Genomic DNA, 24,121 nt, shown 5'->3' with positions numbered 1-24,121 from the left:
TTTCTTTCTTCCAAGTCCTCACAAAAGCTCAAAGCAACAGAAAAAAAATGTCACTAGGCTTATGAATCCACAGAAATGAAGCCAGAGCAACAATCTGGCATGTCCCATTCCTCAAGCTGCCATTTAAAATGACAGTTAGGACCTGTATTTGGTCTAAAATATTTTTATGTTCGCACAGCGTATACTTCATATCATCATAACCACCAATCAAAAAAAATTATTTTCATGATACCTTCTGCCTTTAGGATCACAAATTCACATTAGTTTTTGACAGTGGTGAAACTCCTTGTGACTATGGAGGTTTTGCAGTTTTACTAACAACAGTAGCAGAAGGGCAAATTTTTGAAAACAATGGTAGTATAATTATCTGATCTTTAAGTGTGACTATGCATCATCTATTATTCACCTGCAAGTGAGTGGTCTTCTATTCTCATTTTGCATATGACTGATGCCCATTAGCATATCAACAAAACCTGAAGATGCAAACCAAAGTATCTAAAACTGTAAAATGAAATGTTCCTTCTGAACACATTTGTTACACACAATGAAACAGTTTGTTCAGCAACCACACACATTATTTTTACTTTTTCTTTTTGCTCAAAAGGTAACTCCATAACAGCATGAACCAAATCAATGACTACAAATTTTACAGTGAACACGAAGAGCCCAGACTGTTTACATCTTAAGGCTGTTCTACACATTTTCCCATTAGAATATATTACTACACACATTTTCATCTTTGCATGTACATTCTCAGAGTTCCTTGTAAGGTCAAACTGTTGATGGAACTCCAGATGACTATCACTCTGCAATCATTGGCAGAGCTTTTACCAACTGAACTATCCACTGGGGAAATGGCTTAGCCACTATCTATGGGCTTGTTTCCAGAATGACAAATTCTGCAATGCACATCTGCGAGAGATATCTTCTGAAGTCGACTGGCAGTTGCTGACTGATCTCTGAAGATATTTCCCCAGACAATGACAGAACATCAGTGAATAGTTTTGATCTTGACCACAGCCTCTAAGGCCACAATTTACAGCTTGAGAAAACACTTGCTGTGAAAGCCTGCACTCTATTACAAATTTGTAACAAATGTTTGCCAATGTTATCAATGACGATAAATGATCACCTGCACTACAATATCATTCACATATCAAGATTATCTCCTCCCCCCCCCCCTCCCCCGAGATGTTGGGACCACCATTCATGAATTGTTACTATCATATTTGTAATGGTGTACCAGGACTATCCTGTCAATTCAAATGGGTAATGCATCTCCTTAGCAAATGTAACGACACAAATGCTGTTGTGATATTGTCCACAGTGCATGCATACAATCAACTGTCAACCAACTTGGTGTCATTGATTACACACTCCTTTAACCAATCTCAACAAGGATAATACTGTACTCAAATTTTCCAGCAATTTTGTCCAGAATCATCTATTGGTAGGGATTCATTGGTTGATCTGCTATGACATTGTCAGTTTCCATGCATACTGACCTTCTACTTTAGTGTCAACTACTGGAATGGTATCTTACATTTTTGGATTCAAGCAACTAGTCATACATTCTCTGTTTACTTTAACAACTGCATTCATAGTGGCCCTCATTATACCAAGAATTCAGCTGTTTTTCACTCCCTCTGCCACAGAAAGCTACCAACATCAATATTTTATGGCAGCAGTGGGTCCACACTAACACTGTATGTCACTATTAGGCAGGCAACAAAATCCTACAGGCAACAGGTAAAACAATGTATTTTTATAAATAACTGTTGTCTCCTGTCAATATTATATTGTTTGTCAATTACTGCTGATTAAACGTATTTGATCATTAGAGTGATGGAGATATAAATGAGAAGCCAAGTGATAAGCAAAAACTGACATCTATTAACTATGTAAATGGTAGCCTGAGGAATTTTAACTGGATAGTGCGAGTCAATGTTGTCGTGTTGTGGTCTTCAGTCCAAAAGCTAGTTTGATGCAGCCCTCCATGCTACAATCTCGTGTGAGCCCCTTCATCTTCGAATGAAGGATGCACCCTACATCTTCTGAATCTGCTTACTGAATTCGTCTCTGTCTCCCTCTACAATTTTCATCCCCCCACACTTCCCACCAATTCAATTGGCGATCCCTTGAGGTCTCAGAATGTGTCCTATCAACCGAGCCTTTATTGGGTCACTAATTTATTGTCTCTCCCATTCTACTCAATACTTCCTCATTAGTTACACGACTGACCTATTTAATCTTTGACATTCTTCTGTAGCACCATATTTCAAAAGCTTCTTCTCTCTTTTTGTCTAACCTGTTTATCATCCATGTTTCACTTTCATATGTGGCTACACTCCACAGACAAATATCTTCAAAGAAGACTTTCTAGCACTTAAATCTATACTCTATGTAAACCAATGCCTCTTCTTCAGAAATCCTTTTCTTGCCATTGCCAGTCTACATTTTATATTCCCTCTACTTCGGCCATCATCAGTTATTTTGCAGCCCAAATAGTAAAACTCATCTACTACTTTAAGTGTCTAGTTTCCTAATCTAACTCCCTCAGTTTCACCTTATTTAATTCGACTATATTCCATTATTCTCATTTAGCTTTTGTCGACGTTCATCTTGTATTCTGCTTTCAAGATGCTGTCTGTTCTGTTCAACTGCTTTTCCAAGTCCTTTGCTGTCTCTGATGAAATTACAATGTCATCGGCACATCTCATTTCAAAGTTTTTATTTCTCCTTTACTGCTTGTGCAATGTACAGATTGAAGAACATCAGGGACAGGTTACAACCCTGTCTCAACCACTGCTTCCCTTTCATGTCCCTTTACTATTATAACTGCCGCCTGGTTTCTGTAAAAGTTGTAAATAGCCTTTCGCTCCTTATATTTTACCCCTGCTGCCTTCAGAATTTCGAAGAGTTGTCACATGCTCAAGGAAAATTTGTTGTGTAAGTTGCCAGTTTATGATACTGCAGAAACAAGAAATATAGATAATTCAGTCCTTTAAAAAGAGGATTATTTTGCTATGTGTGCATTTTCTGAAACTTTCATTTAATAAATTGTTTCAGCAAAAGTAAAAGATGCAGGATAATGTGGTTTAGAACAGCAAGGTGGTTGGTTATGATGTTTCTCTGTGAATCATAAGAGGGAAGATTCGCGCATAATTTTGGGGCTAGAGACTGCTTTGTGGAGTTGAATACATTCGGGACTCAGGTACCATCACAATCTTACACATTTACGTAGCTTCTGAAAAGAATTCTGCAGTACTACGGCTTTACAAAGACAATGGCGTGCCATAAAGTTTTAGTTGGTGAATGATAGAACCGGTTGTGCAAATTCTGGATGTTTTGTGTGGTTTAGCTTTTTGAATAACTAACATCTGCATGGTGTGTTATAAGAATTGTAACTGAGAACTGTATATTTAGAATGATCAACAATTTGTGCAATACAGAACAAGCACTTTGTTTCACAGACATTCTGTTTTTAAATTTTTTGGTAACAAGTTACGGTGGATACCATAAGCTGACTACTGAGAGTGGATTGCATGTGAATTTTGAAAATGTAACTTCAGACTAGTACGGAATCGGTGGTTAACATCTAACAAAGAAGTACCAATACATTGAAAATCTTGTTCGAAGTCTCTCTCTTTTAATGGCCAGTTAAACCTGGTACCAGGAGAAACTTTTAATGGAATACGAATAGAGCATCCAGTCCTACTACAGTTTTGCCAGTGGAGTAATATTTGCTTTCTAACAGGGCAGGTATGAGTGCTGCAGAAGAAGATACCATTGTTACCCTTTTAAGAAATAATCTGATAAAATAATGATAAAATTACTGTTTTTTCATTATGCTCCTTATTAATAGGGTTATGGTAAAATAATAGAAAAATTACATTAATGGAGACCTGTAAATATCAAGGGAAAAGTCCCAAATTATTTAAATCCTTATACACTGAACATTCCATTACAAAACATGTAATTGCAGTTGCAAATGGCGTAAAAGGCAAATACACAACATGTAGTAAAGATGACAACCATATAACCTATAGTCTTCATTATTTCCTACAATGAATTCCAGTTTATATTCAACACTTTAAAAAACTGCCAGGTTTAAAATTTTGGAATATAAATGTTATTTTAGTTTTTAGTCTGAGTGAAAGATAACACTGAAATGCTCCAAATGCCAATAATGAATAAAAAATTCTTCATGAACTGGACACTGTGTGCTGTTAACCACTAGAGTATAACAATAACTACCAGTAATAATGCCATGTAGCTAACATTCTTACCTTTGGATCATCCCCAAATGTCAAAAATTTCTGATCAGTCAGAAGAGTTCTTGCTGTTTTTATTATATCCTTACATTTTTTTGGTGTTTCTTCAACTTTACCAGCAAGGAATAGGCAACAACATGCAGTGACCTAAAGCAAGAGCAATAATTAGCTGTGATAATATCTACTAATTCATGACCAGTAGCACAATAAATGAAACAAAAAAATACACATTTTGGAAAATCTCACACGGATCACAAATACATTATACTTTAATGTATAATTAATTTTTTAATACACTATCCTGGATTTTCCAATGTTTAATTTTTTTAATAGTAATACAACACCTAATATGAAATCTTATTACAGGTCACCAGAAGAAGCACAACATACGACTGAAATATAAGCAAATGTGGGAAAACCTTAAGATCTGACACTGCCAAAGCATACAAATAATAGAAATTAAGAGAGGATGACAAGAACAAAAGATAATCTGCATCATTTAAGCAAGAAAACAGTTTATCTTTCTTAAGACCAACATGTCAAATACCTTTTTCCTTTTGTGAAACTTATCTACCTAAACTTCCTAGCAGGTTCAAACTGTGCCCCAGACTGGGACTCAAACCCAGAACCTCTGCCCATCCGGCAAACAGTTTTAATCTGTTACGCAAGTTTCAAATCAGTCCACACACTGCTGGTTATTGAGCATTCATTCTGAATTCATCCTGTTTGGTATCAATGTTTAATTTCACTCAACCAACTCAAGGGATTTCTATTATACCTTTATTTCTGGCACACGCGAATTCCGAATAGTCAAGTCTGAGCTCTTGAAATGCAGCAGTCTGAGCCACTGGCATCATGTTTGGTTACTGCTTCACAGTGTTCACATGATATCTTCCTTGTGTCTTGCAAACATGAACTACCCATTCCAATTTTTATCCAACAAAAGGTTTAAAGAAACTTCCCCAGAAAACTGTAAACCCAATAATGACAATGGAGTTAACTGTAGAGTTCCATCCATTCCACTGAATATCTTGGAAATGCTGAACCTTGTAGTATCAGGTGTCAGCTTTGACACATGATGTCATCAAAACAGCAGACAGAATTGACTTCTCAGGCTATAGATAACAGCACATACCAGTGTTATATTGAAACTAACACCTCAGTCAGTCAATGTGTGGATACCAGTTACTGGCAGCTAATGGAGCCAACATAAGTGTTCCATTATTTTAGTATCTTCACCCAATATCTTTTTTTTACTACAGCAGTGAAGTTGTTGGGCACTGGTTACACAGGGAAAATTTTTTTTTTTTAATATATCAAATTGTTGCTAGTACGTTATGGAGATCAAGACAAACTACAGAAACATGATGTTATTTCCACTGAGAATGTAATTTGTACTTATTTAAACCACTATAGGTCAATTTTTGCTATGCAACGATTTTCACCTAGTCAAATTCATAAATATACGTCATATGACAACCAAGCCACAACCATGGTCTCTAAATTCTTAGATGAAGCTAAGGGATGGTCTCATTTGTGAACAGATGGATATGACTTCTGTTTAAAATATGTATTTGTGTATAAATATTTTGACTTATCGATAAAGTTATTATATGGTAGACTCATGATAATATATGCAAGAATTTATAGATATTAATTACACTGTCTTATTTTTGTTCAAGATATAAATTTAGTAATTTCTTCTTACACAGTCACCAATATTGAGAACAGTTTTGAGGTATGAAGGAAGTTTTGACCGTTGTCTAGGACAGGACTCACTTTTAGGGCAAACACTATAGCAAGTTATACAATAAACTCTTTTGCCTTAATATTCTGAGAAGGCTCTTTGTGTTAGAAGGAAACAAAAGCAAGACGATTTATTTTCTTCAGCACTGGCACCAAAGTGAAAAACAAAGCCACATTTCAGAGAAACTGCAAAGCATGTTATCTAAATCAGACAATGAAATGCAAGATGCATTTCACATGTGCTTTAATTGATATGATCTTAAAGAAAACGATTAATGTAGCCAAATAAGAGCTGTTACTAATTATCAGAGCAAGGAAAATAAGGAAACAGAGGACAACTCCATTATGCTACTGAAGTTATATTCTTGCAGATGTTAGTTATAAAATTTTGCTACATTGTATTAAGGTTCATTGCAGGAAGCTTAAATTTATGCTGAGCTCTGGATCCAAAAGTATATGAATTACGAAGATTATGAGGCAACAAAATGTTAAAGTACTGGACTCACTACAACAATTTGATTAATGATCAATATTTTTCGATATATTCCGCAATGCATATCAATACTATTTCATTATCTGTACTGGATTTAGTAACGGCCAAAAGACAAACACCTATTTTGTGTAGAAACAGGACTTGATAAATGAAAGTTTATGTAAGTTCTGATAACAGCATAAAAAACATTTCAATTGCATTTTGAGGAATTATCTGACAAATCACTTCGTACCACACTGATCAGGTGTCTCCTAGTCTTGCATGAAAAGTGAAACAGTATACACTCTGTAGCACAGCAAGGGAAATCTCAGAAGACAATGCAATTCTGACATTACAATGTAACAAACCATTTTACAAAACTTTTACAAGGAAGACTGGTAAAACAATAACTATTGCATTAACACAGAGAAATTTCAGCAATAAATTAGAACAATGGTGACTGTCAGTTCCACTTCACATAGCACTTAATGACAGTGACCACCTTTTATGCGACTCAGATGGTCTCAAAGCAGAGAGTGGCAGAAATAGGAGTATATGTATCTATAATCTAAGCGTAATTAATCTAATTTGAAAATGATGCTATGACATACCACATATTGTGCAGACATTTAACATATCAGCTTTAGGTGGAGAGTTTGGAACTACAGTTCTTTAAGATACCACGTTTATGTCAATTGCACTGTAGCACAACTGAATACTTTGTGTACTCTGGTTTTCTTTGTGTTTTTAAAATGAATGAAGAGTCTAACCCTCGTCCATGAAGGGTTTCAAGTAGGACCCTCACAACACCACCAGGGATTGGCAATCCCTATGACCACTGCATGTCTGTTCTGCTTTTGTATGAGCACAGAACACTGACACAGGCTGACACCAAGAGAGGGAGACTACGTTTGTTCCCCACTTCACTCCACTCCTCTTCAATGGTTTAAGGTTTCATTTTCTTACGCTCATGCCCGACTGAAACAATATAGTGTCTGAATTCTACTCAACCATAACTAAAATGACAACAACAACAGAACTTCCAACAACAAAGCTCTTTGAAATAATTAAAAACAATACATCACTAATGAGACATCTGTAGAAATTTTAGGGTTTTTGGACAAGGACAAAAACTGAAATTAGCCAATGAAAAAAAACTGAAAACAAATAAATTGATGAAGCTATAGTTAAATATACCATTCAAAGCATTAACGTAAATTAGTAAGTAAGTATTTCTCCTTTGAGCATTTGGCACAACAGTATATAATAAGTCTGATACATAGAGAACTAGTGGCTTCATATATAAACATAAACACTGAGATCGCAAAAGCAAATGGAAGTTATAGCACATCTCACCACTACAATTCAAACATTATACATTAATTATAAAATAAGGACCTGTATTGTAAGGACTCTGATATTAATCAAGGAGTCAGACTTCATTGAACACTGTCGTTCACTCTTTTTAATGTTTATATTGATGACATCATTCATAAATGATTGATTACATTAAAAGACACATTAAGAATTGATAATTTTAATTTTATTTGCTTATGATCAGCTTATAATAGGAAAGACTGAAGAAAAGGTTCAAATTTCACAACACAAGTTGAGTCAATTGCAGCTAAATAAAGGAATGAGAATACAGACAGATAAAGCAGAAGTAATAGCATTTCAAGGATTTGAAACCATAAGAGCCAAGATAGGTGGACAAATAATTTAATTATAAAGTCTGTTTAAATATCTAGGGTCCAATTTTAAATTTTCCAAGTCATACGTCATAGAGCTAAAATTGGTCAGATTCAGAACTTCTGTGGAATCATAGAATGTACATTAATATGTAATGTACAGAAAGAAAAAGTAACTAAGCTTTACAAAGCTGCTGTATGGTAGTAAATGTTGGACTCTAATTATAGATTAATTACAACCAAATGTATCATTAAAGATAAAGTTTCTTTGCTTTGTAGCAGGATATTGGATTACAAAAGAAACATTGGTATTGGTCATGAACTAAATGTAGAACCTATCCCAAATATGATTGAAAGATGAATACTGAACTGGAAAGGCCATGTCTAACATATGCCTGATAATAGGATAACTAAAGCTGCAACACTATTCAACCCAATAGGAAAGAGAAATGTTGGACATCCTTTAGAGAGATGATGATAGCAATTCCGAGGTGGAACAGGTGAAAGGCCTAATTCTAGGAGACTGTGGAGGTGATCTAAAGTGTGTTTCACAATTCATGTTACAGACTACTACAGGTTGTAGAGGGGACTTCATAGATCAAGTTCTACGCAGCAAGCTATGTCCCAAAACATCATCCAATGACACTACAGAGCACCAAAGTTATAGGCAGTGGCAATTTAAAATGTATGTATATACAACAGGATTCCGTAATGATGTTACAAACTTTCTAGGATGATGGAGATGGATAAATGTATCAATTTGAAGTAAGGGTCCTTGTACCAGAAACAAATGAGTAAAGTTACAAGTGAAAACCATTCCGATACCTCTGATAGTGGAACACATGTACTGGTAGTGTTGTTGCTAACATTGCAGAGTAGATGACTTTCAGAGGTGGTAGTATGGACAAAACAAGAAAAAATGTCTAATACACATGGGCTCTAAAATGCATATCTTAAGCGCTACAAGCACTTGTTCAACAGAGAGGTGTTTCAAACAGTAGCGAAGGTGAACAAGTGCTCATAGCTTCTCAGGTATGCATTTTACAGCCCATGTTTACTGGACATTTTTCCTTGTTTTGGTCCATACTACCACTTCTGAAAGTTGTGCATCCTACAAACTTAGCAACAACAGTACCAATACATGTATTGGTATTAGAACGGTTTTTGCTCATAACTTTTGATTCACTCGTTTCCGGTGAAACAACCCTTACATTTAGCCTTCTCCATCATCCTAGAAAGTTCGTAACATCACGGAATCACCCTGTATATATGTACATTTACAGACACCAGCACCTATAACTCTGACATTCTGTAACATTATTGGATGACATTTCTGAACATGGGTTCTCATGTAAAACTTTATCTACTAAGTCCTCTCTACAACCTCTAGAGGTGTGTAACACGAATTGTGAAACACCCTGTATACGAACATGTACAAAGAAGTGTAGGATTGGGAAACAATAGGCAGGAAGCACGACTCACGACACGTCCTCACAGCTTTATTTATGCCGGTATGTTTCCTACCTTCCAAACTTCACAGAAGCTCCCCTATGAAACTTGGAAGACTAGCACTCCTAGAAGAAAGGAGATTGCAGAGACATAGCATAGTACCAGCCTCGGGGAGGTTTCCAGAATGAAATTTTCATCCTGCAGCAGAGTGTGTGCTGATATGAAACTTCCTGGCAGATTAAAACTGTATGTCAAACCAAGACTTGTAACTCGGGACCTTTGCCTTTTGCAGGCAGATGCCCTATTGACTGAGCTGCCCAAGCAGGGCTTATGACCTGTCCTCACAGCTTTACTTCCAGCAATACTTCGTTTCCCACCATCCTATGGGTAATGAGTTATGCTTCAGTAGTTCATTTGGTAGAGTACTTGTCCGCGAAGGGCAAAGATTCCGAGTTCAAGAGTCTGTCGAGCACACACTTTTAATCAACAAGAAAACTGCAGTGCACACCCCACTGCAGAGTGAAAATTTCATAGAGCAATTCAAACATATGAACACTTGTTAACACTACATCCATCAATGAGAATGATTTATTTCACTACACCTGGAACAGAGAAAAGAGGAAACCAACAGCAGAAACATTTTTGTGTAAAGACAGATGATTATGAGGTCCCATACTCTGAGGAGCATAGGGGATGATGAAGGAGACCCGCACCGCCATACTGGGCAAGGTCCCAGCAGAGGTGGTCTGCCATTGCTGACACAGCATAAATGGTGCACCTCATAACAGATTACCAAGTACTCAATGGTAAGCAGGGGCCTAGTATCTGTGCAAGCTAACATATTTCATTACACTGTAGAAACACTTCTCAACAAGAAATGGTTTTAACTCTAACAGCTGTTACCCTCTCCAACCTCTTTATGTATCTAGGCAGTTCAGTGCAACCATGGGAGTACTTTTTTAGGCTAAGTTCAGTGTTCAATGATCAAAACTGAATGAAATTAAGCTTAATGAGATGCTTACTCAGTCAAGTACTAGAGACATTAAAATATCACGAGATTCTCATAAAATTACAGTGAAAACTAATATTAGTATGTCACAAGATTCTCATAAAAACACTGAGAAAAATAATTTTAATACATTGTATCAGAATATCAGGGGAATAAAAAACATAGTAGATGAGCTTCTTGTTTGTGTAGCAGATTTAGACACTGAGGATGGAACAGATGTACTATGCTGTCTGATCATAATGTAGTCACAGATGCGGAAAATATAATGTAGATGGATGTAAGCTTTCAGCATATGTAAGTAGACTCACTATGGAAAGAGGAGGAGTTGCCATAATGTTAAAATTTATCATAGTGTGAAAAATTTAGACACAAAAATTTTTGTTTAGAGCAACATATATAAGCATGTGCATGTGAGTTTAAAATAAATAATGGTTCTTTTATGATTGTAGCTGTGTATAGGCCCCACTGGGAAATTTTTAGCTGTTTTTGAAAAACTTGGAGTTTTTGTTGTGCTATCTGTCACACAGAGGGAAGCAAATTACTATTTGTGGGGATTTCAATGTATATTTTCTGGAAGAGTTTGATAGAAAGCTTGACCTTTAAGTATTATTTGGTTCTTTCAGTTTGATGTCAGATATTGATTTTCCTACTTGGGTGGTACAGGAAAGCAGCACACTGATAGATAATGTATTTATACGTCACGATACAATTTAATCAAAGAAAAACTTTTCCTGTTAATAATGGTCTGATCTAATCATGATGCACAGCTAGTTACAGTATATGACATAGCTCCATACTTTAACCCAAAACAGTCCTCCTAAATAGTATGTTAAATTAACAATTTAAAAACTGCAAATTTTAAGCCTGCAACAGTTAGACTGGGAACTTGATGCTAATTTAAAATTTAACCTATTTCATGATAGCTTTGTGAGTATAGTTGAAAACAGTTTCCCTACGAAAACAATGCAATATAATTGTAAGAAACCACCTGGAAAGCCATGACTTACTAAGGGATAAATGTAAACAGCAAAAGGAAATGTATCTTACAGCTAGGAGGAGCAATGATCTAGAAACAGTGGAACATTATACAAACTACTGCATTGTATTAAGAAAAGTTATTAAAAATCCAGAAGTATGTGCATTATGTCTGAAATTAGCAACTCTGATAGTAAAATTAAAACAATGTGGAATATTGTTAAAAGGGAAACAGGGCAACCAAGAGTACAGGAAGACTATTTCTATCACACTCAATGAAAAGCTTGTTAACAAAAAGTGAGAAGTAGATACTTTTTAATAATCATTTTTGAGTGTTTTAGAGAAAAAAGGATCCAGCTATTCATTATAAAACTTAAGGCAGTATATGGAAGAGGCAATACCTATGTAATTTACTATAACAAATTCAACCCACTTCTCCTACTGAAATTAGGAACATAATAAATTCACTCAAAAGCTAATGCACACATGGAATTGACGGCATGTCCCACAGAGTGCTAAAAACTTGTTCCCAACAGGTAAGTAGGATTCTCAGCAATATATGTAGTAGTTCACTGAAACAGGGCATTTTTCGAGAGACTGAAATTTGGGACAGCTTTTTCCTAAATTTTTGAAAGAGTGCTGTATTCAAAAGTTGTATATAAAACAGATAGTGATAAAGGCAGACACAAGACTCAGATTCATCGGAAGAATCTTAAGGAAATGTAGCTCATCCACAAAAGAAGTGACTTATAAGGCACTTGTTCGCCTGATTCTCGAGTATTGTTCATCTATCTGGGAACCCTATCAGGTAGGACAGATAGAGGAGATAGAGAAGACACATCAAGAGCGGCACATTTTATCACGGGATCGTTTAGCTGGTGAGAGTGTGTTATGGAGATACTAAACAAACTCCACTGGCAGACGTCACAAGAGAGACGACGTGCATCATGGAGATATTTACTATTGAAATTTTGGGACAGCACTTTTCAGGAGTCAGACAACATATTACTATGTTGGTGACAAAAATATCAGTAAATTAGCCTACTGTGCCCATTTTCATTCACTTCTCTCATACGACATAGTTTGGGATAATTCATCATCAAGAGAAAAGTATTCATTCCACGAAAGACATGTAATCAGAACAATATCTGGAGCCTACCCACGATCGCCCTGCAGACGTTTATTTAAAGAACTCTGGATATTCACAGTACCTTCACAATACATATATTCACTTATGAAATTCGTTATTAATAACCCATTCCAATTCAAAAATAATAGCGAAGTGCATAACTACACTACTGAAAGAGAGGATGTCCTTCACTATTTTGAGTTAAATCTGACTTTGGCACAGAAAGGGGTGATTACACCGCCACACAAATCTTTGGTTATTTCCCAAGTAGTATTAAAAGTCTGGCAGATACTAACCAACATTTACAAAACAAATTAAAAAATTTCTGAATGACAACTCCTTCTAATCAATAGATGAATTTTTGGATATGAAGTAGTGACAAAGAGTAGTGCAAAGAAAACTTGTGTTGAACTGACATTCCACATCATTGCGAAATGTATTCACGGAAAAAGTATAAATGTAAAGAATGACATCAAAGTGGCTCACATGTCCAAGTATTAATTGTTCTCCCTTTTTCTACTCATATAATGAGGTACACACAGTTGTGTTTTAACTAAGGATATCACTACTCGTTTGCAGATATCCAATTTCAGTTCGTCATCAACACACATTTGTTTATGTATAGGGCAACTAAAGTAAGTGCATATAAGTCTTCAAATAGTTGCATGCAGTGAGCTCTTTTACAGCTATGTGATAAGATTCAAACAATAATTTTCTGTACTGTAAAAATTCCATTTAATAAACTATTCATCTTCTCACTGCCTTTCAGTACTTACTTGAGAGGGGCACTGGGCTTTGTGATACCTATTACATTGAAATCACAGTTCACTATTTGCTACTTCCCTTCCTTAAATGTCCAGTAATATAGTAACTTAGTGAGTTTATGTTATTTATTAATATTCTTGTGTTACTTGCTGTACTTGTTTACGTAGTGGGCATGTTCACACAAACTACTGCAGCATCTGATGAGACTGATAAAAGTGAGTCCGAGCTAAATTCATCCAAATCCACAGTTGGAATCTTATTTGTCCCTAAGAAAAACTATAGATCACTTTACGTAATCTGAATTATTTTCTTGGCCTACTGTCACTGAGCACAAATTTGTGTTTCATATTTCAGTCATAAATTGGTGTCCAAAATTAAAGCAATAAATGGAAATTTTCCAAGGTTGCGTTTTAATTTGCCACAAAACAGTATAAACAGGCAAAGGGAAAGTACAAACAATGTAAAGAATACAGAATGTAAAGAATACAGAACGTAAAGAACCAACCGCATAACGATAGATAAAAACATTTTTTGTTTTTTCAACACGTATCTGCGCATACATTCTGACAACTGTTTAATGTGCCCGGTGTGGGGTGTGACCACCTCTGGCAGCAATACAAGCCTAATGACAACAGGGCATGCTGTGAATGATGTCAACAATCTTGTGTTGAGGCAATAATGCCCATTCTTCCTGCAGAGCTGCTCACAAGTCTTTGAGAGTGGTTGGTGAATCCTGATGTGATGCAACCTGTCTCCCAAGTGCATTCCAGACATGCTCTAAAGGATTCAAATCTGGAGAGCAAGCAGGTCACGCCATGCATGCAATATCTTCCTTTCCCAAGAAAAATGTCAACCACCTGCGCTTGATGAGGTCGAGCATTATCGTCCATCAATACGAAGTCTGGGCCCACAGCACCTCCCAACAACCACACACGTGGTCCAATATCTCACCACAATACATGGCATCAGTTACACCTTGCCAATTCACCCATACAATTTCATGAAGACATGTTTGAGTGGTCCCTTCCCACACCATCAGCGATCTTCCTCAATATCGGTCTCTTTCCACAATGTTTGGGTTCCGAAATCATGTTCCACATACCCTCCAGATGCAAATCTGTCAAGAATCACTCTCCAGACAAAATCGGGACTCATCTGTGAAAAGAACATTGGCCCACTGTTTGGTCACCCAGGTGGCACATTGGCAACTCCACTCTAGATGTTCTCTTATGTGAAGAGGTGTCATAGGTTCATATACAGCAGGGCTCCAATAATAAAGGTCACTCTGCCGAAGCCTTCTGTGCACTTTTCCACATCTAAGAAACAACATCAGCTTGCAAACATCATTCTTAGACTCTTCTTATGCCCCTCCAATACAGATAGTCTGGTATGCGTCTTCTCTGTGCCATACTGACCCACCTGTTACTGCACACACAGCAATTGTGTATGTGGGACTACTTGGCAAACACTACCCCGTTTGATAGGTGCCCTAATGTTGTAATTGGCATGGTTGTCTGTTGACCTGAATGCTATCTTCTGTGCCGAACAAGATCGTACAGACATCTGTTGACAGTTTGTGTGATTATATCATGAATTAGACACAGGACAGGAAAATAGCAGTTTGTTGCTTTAATTTTGGACCCAAGTGTATTAAACTCATATTCAACGTTCAATGAATTCTCAGTAGCGAACAGTGGTGAAAAGGTGTGTTTTGAACATGCCTTTTTGCTACTGAGAGTTAATACTGAAAAGTACTTTCCACAGATTCTTCACGATTTTAGACATATTTGGTGATAGTTATTTCTGACTGAAATGCATACATTCATAAGTGTCATACATATTGTACCTATTTTCACCAAACATGCTATGTGTGCCTACACATGCAACACACAACTTCGCAGTCTTTAGCTTCCAAGCCTCGAGAATAATTCTTTCTTAAACTGCATCAGCTTCCTCAAAGAATCTCAGTTTTACAAATTATTTCTTCACATGTTTTCAAAATGAATGTGAAATTGTGTCACATTTTTCTGTTACTTCTTATTCCTTTGACAGTTTTGCTACCACTGTGTGACTTCTCATTTAAAATCTTAAGTCTACTACATAGTTTACAAATTTAACCACACAATTACATATTTTTAATGTTGTGGAGACACTCTTGTGCTAGTTGCTTGTCTTACCATGGAATGCTGACAACTTATCAGTGAGACTTACAACGATACTATCGAAATCAAGAGAGAGTAACAACACAGCTAGTTGCTTGTCACATGGTGTTTCAGTAAAAGTGTTTGTCTCTGTAACTTACAAACTAATAGGTGATGGAAAATTTATATGAGCAGATCAACATAAGAAACATTTTCTGAAGAGCTATGAACATAATTCATTGTTTTATTTTCTGAAGAGTTACAGCAGAGATACAATTTTTAAATGGAACAATAGTTGTTTCTATTGTGTACTGGAATCATTTAAACCAGTTGCACATAAATCAATTTAAACCACATTCCTATAACATTTAGTTTGGGAGCTACAACCCTTCAATTTTACAGGGGCAGATACCAGACACTGTACCTAATACATGACTGTGTGGTGATTGATGTTCTGGCAGTGGAATCATCATCACCACCACCACCACCACCACCACCACCACCACCACCACCACCACCACCACACGTGGTGTAAACTCAAAAGACTTGCACCAGGTGACCGGCCTACCCGACAGGAAGCCCTAGCCACACAACATTTCATTTTCAGTGGAATGTTGATTAAAATCTGTTGTCCAAATATGTATCCATGTTCCTGAATGCAAAACACAATGCGCCTTCTAAAGGATCTATGGACAAGATGTAACACTGCTGATGCCATGACACGCCGTTTTAGATCATCTGGGGCTGTGGGGGCTCAGTGACAAACAATTCATTAGATATCCTCACAAAAATAAATCTACTGTTGTTAAATCGAATGACAGTACATGCCATTCATGAGGACCATGGAACACCAACCATATTCCAGAGAATCTGTTGTTCAGTTCTTCCAAAACAACACGCACGGAATGGACTGTGTGACCATTTTACTGTATCCACATTCGGATTTTGATGTCTAGACACACATGTTCAAGGGGAGCACCCAAACTCTGTACTATAGAAGTCTAGTACCTCTCACCTGACAACATGCCTGTGAAGTAGTGTGGACCGATGATTTCATCCCCAAGGATTCCACACCATACATTAACAGATCACCAACATACTACATATACACTCCGCAAGCCACCAAGAGTTGTGTGGCGGACGGCACTATACATGCCAAAGCCATACCAGGTGATCAAAAAGTCAGTATAAATTTGAAAACTGAATAAATCACGGAATAATGTAGATAGAGAGGTACAAATTGACACACATGCTTGGAATGACATGGGGTTTTATTAGAACCCAAAAAATACAAACGTTCAAAAAATGTCCGACAGATGGCGCTTCATCTGATCAGAATAGCAATAATTAGCATAACAAAGACAGACAAAGCAAAGGTGACGTTCTTTACAGGAAATGCTCAATATGTCCACCATCATTCCTCAACTATAGCTGTAGTCGAGGAATAATGTTGTGAACAGTACTGTAAAGCATGTCCGGAGTTATGGTGAGGCATTGGCGTTGGATGTTGTCTTTCAGCATCCCTAGAGATGTCTGTCGATCACGACACACTTGTGACTTCAGGTAACCCCAAAGCCAATAATCGCACGAACTGAGGTCTGGGGACCTGGGAGGCCAAGCATGACTAAAGTGGTGGCTGAACACACGATCATCACCAAACAACACACTCAAGAGATCTTTCACGTGCCTAGCAATACGGGGTGTTTATTTGTTCTAATAAAACCCCATGTCATTCCAAGCATGTGTGTCAATTTTTACCCCTCTGTCTACATTATTCCGTGGTTTATTAAGTTTTCAAATTTATACTGGCTTTTTGATCACCCGGTATTTCCCCCCTCTCTGCTCCACTTGCAGATCGTTCAAGGGAAAAACGACTGAATGCCTTAGTGCGAACTCTAAGTTCCCATATCTTTGAACGGTGATCACTGATGTTCAACCGGTCGTACCCGCCAAGGAATATCTGTGGCCTGGTAGTGCTTACTATGACAATTCACTGCTCCATAATTTGTGAACATGCACTCATCAAAGAACGTAACATCTTGTAAGCAGCCAGAGTGAAATTACACATGGCACATTCACAGAAAGTAGCTCTCCAACTGAAATTGTTACCATACAACACCTGGAACAGTGACAGGCGGTACCTGTGACCCTGTTCTATACACCACCAGATGTAAGGCTAAAACCAGCAAATGCAGCAATGCCTCATAAACTGACATGGAGATCATGGTGTATTGCAGCTAAAACAAACACCTCTGTCTCCTCACTTCTTGCAGGTCTTCATCTGTTACTGCTGCACCTTCCTAAGCTGTCTGTTTCCCAAAGCAGTTGTTCAGCATATAAGAATTTAACGGCAGCCACAGTTCTTCTCCTGAGATATCTCTCAGCATATGCCTTGGCTGCTTCAGTGTGTGTTGGCATTCGCCGAGCATCAGCAACATATCAACATACTCACAGTATGTGTATGCCATCTTCATTCGAAGGCAGTAACTGTGGCACACTCAACCCAATTTGTTTGTGTGGTTCGACCTGATGCGTATACAGCCGTACATGGCGACAGGCAGCAGGCTAACAGCGCATCGAGGAAGTTTATCACTCCATGACACCAGCACATTACATCTTGTCCGCAACCTTCAGAAGGCACACTGCATTATATAGAGTATGGTATCTGCCCCTGAAACTTTGAAGGGTTGTAGCTCCGAAAATACTATAGGAATGTGATTTAAACTGATAGGTACACAGCTGGTTTAAATGATTCAAGTGCACATTAGAAACAACTATTGTTCCATTTAAAAATTATAACTCTTTGGAAAATAACACAAGAAGCTATTTTGACAGCTCCACAGAAAGTAACACTTTCTTTTGACCTAAAGCAATACATTTTCCTACCACCTATTAGTCTGTTAGTCACAAAGGCAAACACTTTTACCGAAAAACACGGCAAATATATATGCGATTTCACTCTTTCTTGGCGTATTCCACTGATGAATTCTTCTCGGGTTATCAGCCAAGTGGTAGCGTCGTCTTGTCGCAGCGTTTCAATGAGTTTTGTACCAATCATCTTCTGACTTTGCCAGATGATGACGGGTGCGAAACTCGCTGAAACGTTGCGACAAGATGACGCCACCACTTCACTGATAATCTGAGAAGAATTCATCAATAAAATGTTAGTATTCTGTGGATTGCATTGATTACACTATTGTTAAATATTATTGCATAATCATAGTAGTCTGTACACTAAAATAATCCAAGAGAATTGGCAATTTTAAAATACACTCACATATCGTGGGAAATTCCGAAAGGAATGGAACATATAGAATCGATGGAAGTAAACAACTCCAGTTGCCATTGTATTATATCCAAGGTCCATCTTTGTTCCAGTGTCAATGATGAATCGGGCACCTTCCTTTCTGTAGCGACATTCTGTATCATAGTCAATACCATCTTGTATTGATGGGGTATTATGCAACTCCTTTTTGTCATAATACCAACAAGGTGTGACAACATTGGAGCTCCTTCTTTTCTGTAGGCACAAAAATACACTCATGAAATAGGGAATCAAATTTGTAATCTTACTACAGGCAACAGTTTATAAACAACTGAATGCTACGGGACTATATATTTTAAACTATGTCTCATGAAGAGACAAAGCTACAGTGCAATAGTTATTCAATTTCACTTAACCAATGAGGATTAATTGGTACTGAATTCCAAGTTACTTAACCAACGGTCAACATCGAGTGCAAACATGCATTTAGCGTAATGAGAACGAGGACAATGCAGGGAGCAAACTCTACTATAACTGAAGTGATGCTTACAGCGCAAAGCGAAACGCCCAAATGTAGATATGACATATTTGGTTTACAATGAAACATAATGTAAGTTAACTTTTTTTATCCTAACGCAAATGAGAGCTCTTAGTCATCTGACATACGTAAACCATTTTAATTGCTGTATCCACGTGCCCATCAATAAACACCAGGAGTTATAATACATAACAATAATAGTAGTTTGAAGGGACCAATATTTTATTAATAGATACAGGCATTTCGAGTAACATGACTGCTTGCAATACCTTCTTCGGCGGCTGCATTATCATTCTAAGTCTAATATTTCTGGTGCCAAGCACTCCTGAACAACTAATTTCATCTATCTAATAACCTAGTTGCCCAATACTGTCTGAATATACATCACTCACACAAAATTATCGCGTACACTGCTACATCAAAGATGTAACAGAAGCCAGAGATGAACTATTACAAAAACAAAATCTAGAGGTTGCGACCATGGACGCATCAACGAACCGTCAGGTCAAGTCACGTCGGGATGTATATGGGTCAGTTTGCAGTTTGCATAAATGGTGGTGTAGGTATGAAATGAGGCGTTCAGAAAGTCGTAAAACATGGTAACCAACAAAATGAAAATTTACGGGAAATCGGCTGTTAAGTTTTAAGGAAAATATCAGATAGTTTGATCTAACAAAACTCACATAATCATGTTGCGCAGATATCCTATGTGTACTGAAAAGTAAAATTCGTCTTAGCTGCTCCTCATAACATTTTGTTTGCGAATATAAGAACTAATATCAGAGGAAAGATGCCTGTAGATACCATATTTTTCATTCACGTATGAGACGTTCCAACCTTGATATCTGCCAGATACTACGTTTCACAACAACTGACGTTAAATGTTGCTTCTGGTACGTGGCAGTTACCACATAGATGGAACCTTACCAGGATGTTTACAGTGCAGTGGTGTAACATGATAATTACATTGGAAATAAAATAAAGTAGCCAAAAGTTGCATTACCAATTGTTTTATTAGTAGTTTTTAGGTGCAATAATTTTACATTTGATGTTCAGGAACTAAGCTCGTGTAATATCCGTGATATGCCTTTGGAATATACTTGAACAGGCTGAGGACATCGCGCAATTTTTCCTTATTGGCTGGTATTGGTGTATTATACAGCAGTGGAAGAGGTGCGTTAAATTTCCCCAGAAAATCTTCTGTAAGAGGACGACCTTTCAGCTTCAATGATATTTCTTCACCAGATCCGAAATATGATTTATAAACAGTCAGAGAATCTGGTTCTTCGCGGACCAACAGAAGTTTGACAGACGCAGCAATTGCATTCTTGGGTGCTCTAAACAATGCCTTCAGAGAAGATACTTGAAAGAAATATCCCTGCTGCATTCTATACACATTAAATGGAGGTGAGCGTTGGGCGTTTTTCAAGATCTGTCCCCATTCCTCCGGGCAATACACATACTGAATGTGATCCCTCACATACTGCTCTACTCAGCCGAAATCTCTATCTGATGGCAACATGGCATGTCCAACTACTGGAAAAACGTGTTCAACACGTTTTACACGGCCACTTGCCAATAATTCAAGCCAGAGAGCGACTATTGTCCAGTTTTTATTTTGACCACAGCAGTTATCTGATATTACTATCAGTTTCTTGCACTGTATGTCATTCACGGTGAAGTGTTTCAATATGCAACTTGCAATTTCATCACTTCCTCTCCTAGCAATAGCCTCGTCCCAGTGATATAAGTACCCTACGTTATTGGAGCAATCATGAATGCTGAGGTTGTAGCAAAACAATTTTCTGTTGTAAAATGCAGGTCCAGTGGATAATTTTGGAATGGGCAACGCCTGTTGGAGATCAAATGTTAGGACAAGGGCTTCTTTGTCCTCTAGGGCAACTTGCAAAAATTTTTGGCCGGCAGCAGCATTTTGTGTCCTATATCTAGGACCTTTGCGTCATTTTTATCGTTTTCGGCTGGTTACAGTTCAATTCTAATTGAGTCACAGTCCTTACATGTGTCTGTCTTAGGAGACTTGAATCCTATATTAAATTCTTCCATAAATATTCTTCTGAACGTGTCTGAAGATACAGGACTGCTACCACTTTCTGAACAGAACTGAGTATATTCTTCAAAACAACGTTTAACTGTGTATTCCATAGACATAAACATCTTATAAGGATTTTTGCGCCTGGTGTAGTGACTTTCGTATTTGGGAAGTTTTGATATAAAAGTATGCACAGTTTTTATATCGTCTTCTGAATACTTTTTCTTGTGGTGCCCATGTGCACCTCTTTTATCTGATGGTGGAGTATGAGCGCCATTGGTTTTTTTTGAAACCAAAATTTCGACTCTCCCCCTACTTTTTTGCAGTCCGTGGATGTTGAGGAAAGCAGTTTTACATACTTCTACTTTTTGCCCTTCAACCAAGATATTGTAAGTAATGGTAAATTTTCTTCGAGAGGGACTTCCACGCTTTTTCATACTTCTGGCAGTTTTTTAGCATCTATTAGACCAAATAGATAAGCGTTTTGGATGTTGTAGTTTCCCATTCTATTGAACTCTTCAAATACCGAGTGTCGTTCATCAGCATCAATCTTTGAAGAACATATTTTCCTTACAAAGGCAATCTGGGCTTGCTTCTCGAGGCGCTTGTGGATTTCCTTTTCCTCGATAAGACAAATAGCTTTTCCCTAAATTTCTTAATTTTTAATTTTTTTCCTGTTGGTTTACCCTGCATTTCCTTTTTCTACCTTTTTTGTTTGATTTTTCCTGATCGTCTACACTATCCTTTTGTACAAGAGGTACCGACGAACCTGCATAATGGACTCTACTAGTCGGATTAGATTTTCCAGAAGCAGTAGGTGACCTTACATCCGCATTGTTTTCATCATGACTGTTGCTTGTAAACCTACTGGTGCATGGTTCCGACTCACAATCCTGATTGATATTGAGCGCGATCGATTTCTGAAACCAAACAAGGAATACTTGTATCGAAAAGCTCATTACCCATCTTTCTAAAAAAAAAAAAAGTGCTAGGGATAATAATAAAAATCTCGTGTGCCTCCCGATTCTGTTGCTAGTCTATCAACTTGAAGCCACTTGGGAGGTTTCCGTATCCCCAACCTGCAAGAGAAGGGATCTACAGTTCATTGCGGAAGCCGAGCCGCGGCTGTATCTGGCGTAATTCTTATCTTATTGAAAACGATCGGTCCGAAGGATAACTGAAAACGCTTCTTGATCCGACCAGGATTCAATCTCGTGACCTTTGGCTTGGTAGTCAAGCGCGTAAGTCGCTACACTACAAGACGTAAGTTAAAAGTGTTGTGTTTACGTTTCAGGTAGACATTTCTTCTGAAGACCTGAGTTACACCATGATAATGGAAAAAATCCTGAGTGATTTAACCTAGTGGGTGTAAAACATGGTAACTCTAGTAGATACCGTGGTCACCTTCGCACATATTTATAATTTGCAAGTCAAAATGAAACCTATTTCCGTTATTTCTATATAATGCGTTGTGGTTATGTTTTACGAAGTTTGGTTACAGCGTACTCAGTTCATATTTGATGAAAGGAACGTTCAGAATTTCCGTTTTTGAAACGTTTCAATACGGAACAGGCAGTAAAACTTGGTAAGTGCAGTACATACCATCTTTTACTTCAAACAGATTAAGAAATAAAGGCATCTGTTCTTACCTTTTTAAGGAGTAATTTGCATCCGATTTGTTGTTGTTGTTGTGGTCTTCAGTCCTGAGACTGGTTTGATGCAGCTCTCCATGCTACTCTATCCTGTGCAAGCTTCTTCATCTCTATAGCGTCCCCAGTGCCATATTACGAAAAGACTTTAAATTATTTATAAAGAAGACATTCATAATTTGTAAGAGATTTTTTTTCATGTAGCCGTAAAATAATAATTTCTCTGTCCAAGTTTCAAATGCAAAGAAATAATTTATGACAAAATGATCTAAAGAAGTGACAAGATACACTCTTTTGTTAATTTTTTAGTCGTCTTCACTTCTTCTTTTGTCTTGAATGTGTCTAGAGGGACATCTTGCGTGTGCTGACAAATGTAAGCATATTTGTATGAGTTAAGCATATAATATACCGATTTAATATTATTGTGCACTTTTAATTTGTAAGAGGTGATCCCGATTTCATGTCCGCCTTCCTTGAATTAACCTGCATTCAAGTAATTTACAGCTCAACAATCGCAGCGGCCGATGCAGCCAACGACGCCATTACGTGGCGATATTAACTTATGAAAATTTAACGGAAGCTGAAAACTCGCCCGCTATTAGAATAATATCAATTTTTCTCCACAGCCGCACGAAGTTGCAGAAATACTTAGCTTTAAGATTCTTATTTTCAGTACCATAGCTGAGAGCCAGAGCCAGGACTCCGACTACAATACAATGGTCAACGGAGGTAAGAAAAACACTCTCGCGCGTGTGTGGGCCGCAATTTTAATTAATAACTAAAGATTTCTTGCTTTAAAGTGAACTGACTAGCCGAGGAAAGTAATATGAAAAGTTTATTACATTGTTCAACTTAAATATCATTTTTATTAAGGCCCACCACGTAAGTCGGCAACAATCAAAAAATAATAATAACAATAATAATATATACATTAAATTACGACGGCCGACGGACGCGAGATTGGCGCCCAA

The 24,121-nt window shown here is 37.4% G+C and overlaps 1 protein-coding gene across 1 annotated transcript in view; it reads right to left on the bottom strand.

Moving 5' to 3' along the window:
* The window catches only part of LOC124619627 (cyclin-K), a 63,003-nt gene extending 43,125 nt beyond the window's left edge, over window positions 1-19,878 (bottom strand). The window contains exons 1-3 of the mRNA XM_047146137.1: window positions 19,721-19,878; window positions 18,926-19,168; window positions 4,290-4,421 (exon numbers count right to left, since the gene is read on the bottom strand). Coding sequence (XP_047002093.1) covers window positions 4,290-4,421; window positions 18,926-19,168; window positions 19,721-19,744 — 399 coding nt within the window. The 5' untranslated portion in view covers window positions 19,745-19,878. The remainder of the gene's footprint in view (window positions 1-4,289; window positions 4,422-18,925; window positions 19,169-19,720) is intronic.
* Between the last annotated feature and the right edge of the window lie 4,243 nt (window positions 19,879-24,121).

This window comes from Schistocerca americana, chromosome 6 (genome assembly GCF_021461395.2).
Source record: "Schistocerca americana isolate TAMUIC-IGC-003095 chromosome 6, iqSchAmer2.1, whole genome shotgun sequence".
Taxonomy (NCBI): Eukaryota; Metazoa; Arthropoda; class Insecta; order Orthoptera; family Acrididae; genus Schistocerca; species Schistocerca americana.
Note: the sequence above shows the minus strand (reverse complement) of the source record. Positions and strands in the feature narration are given on the sequence as shown.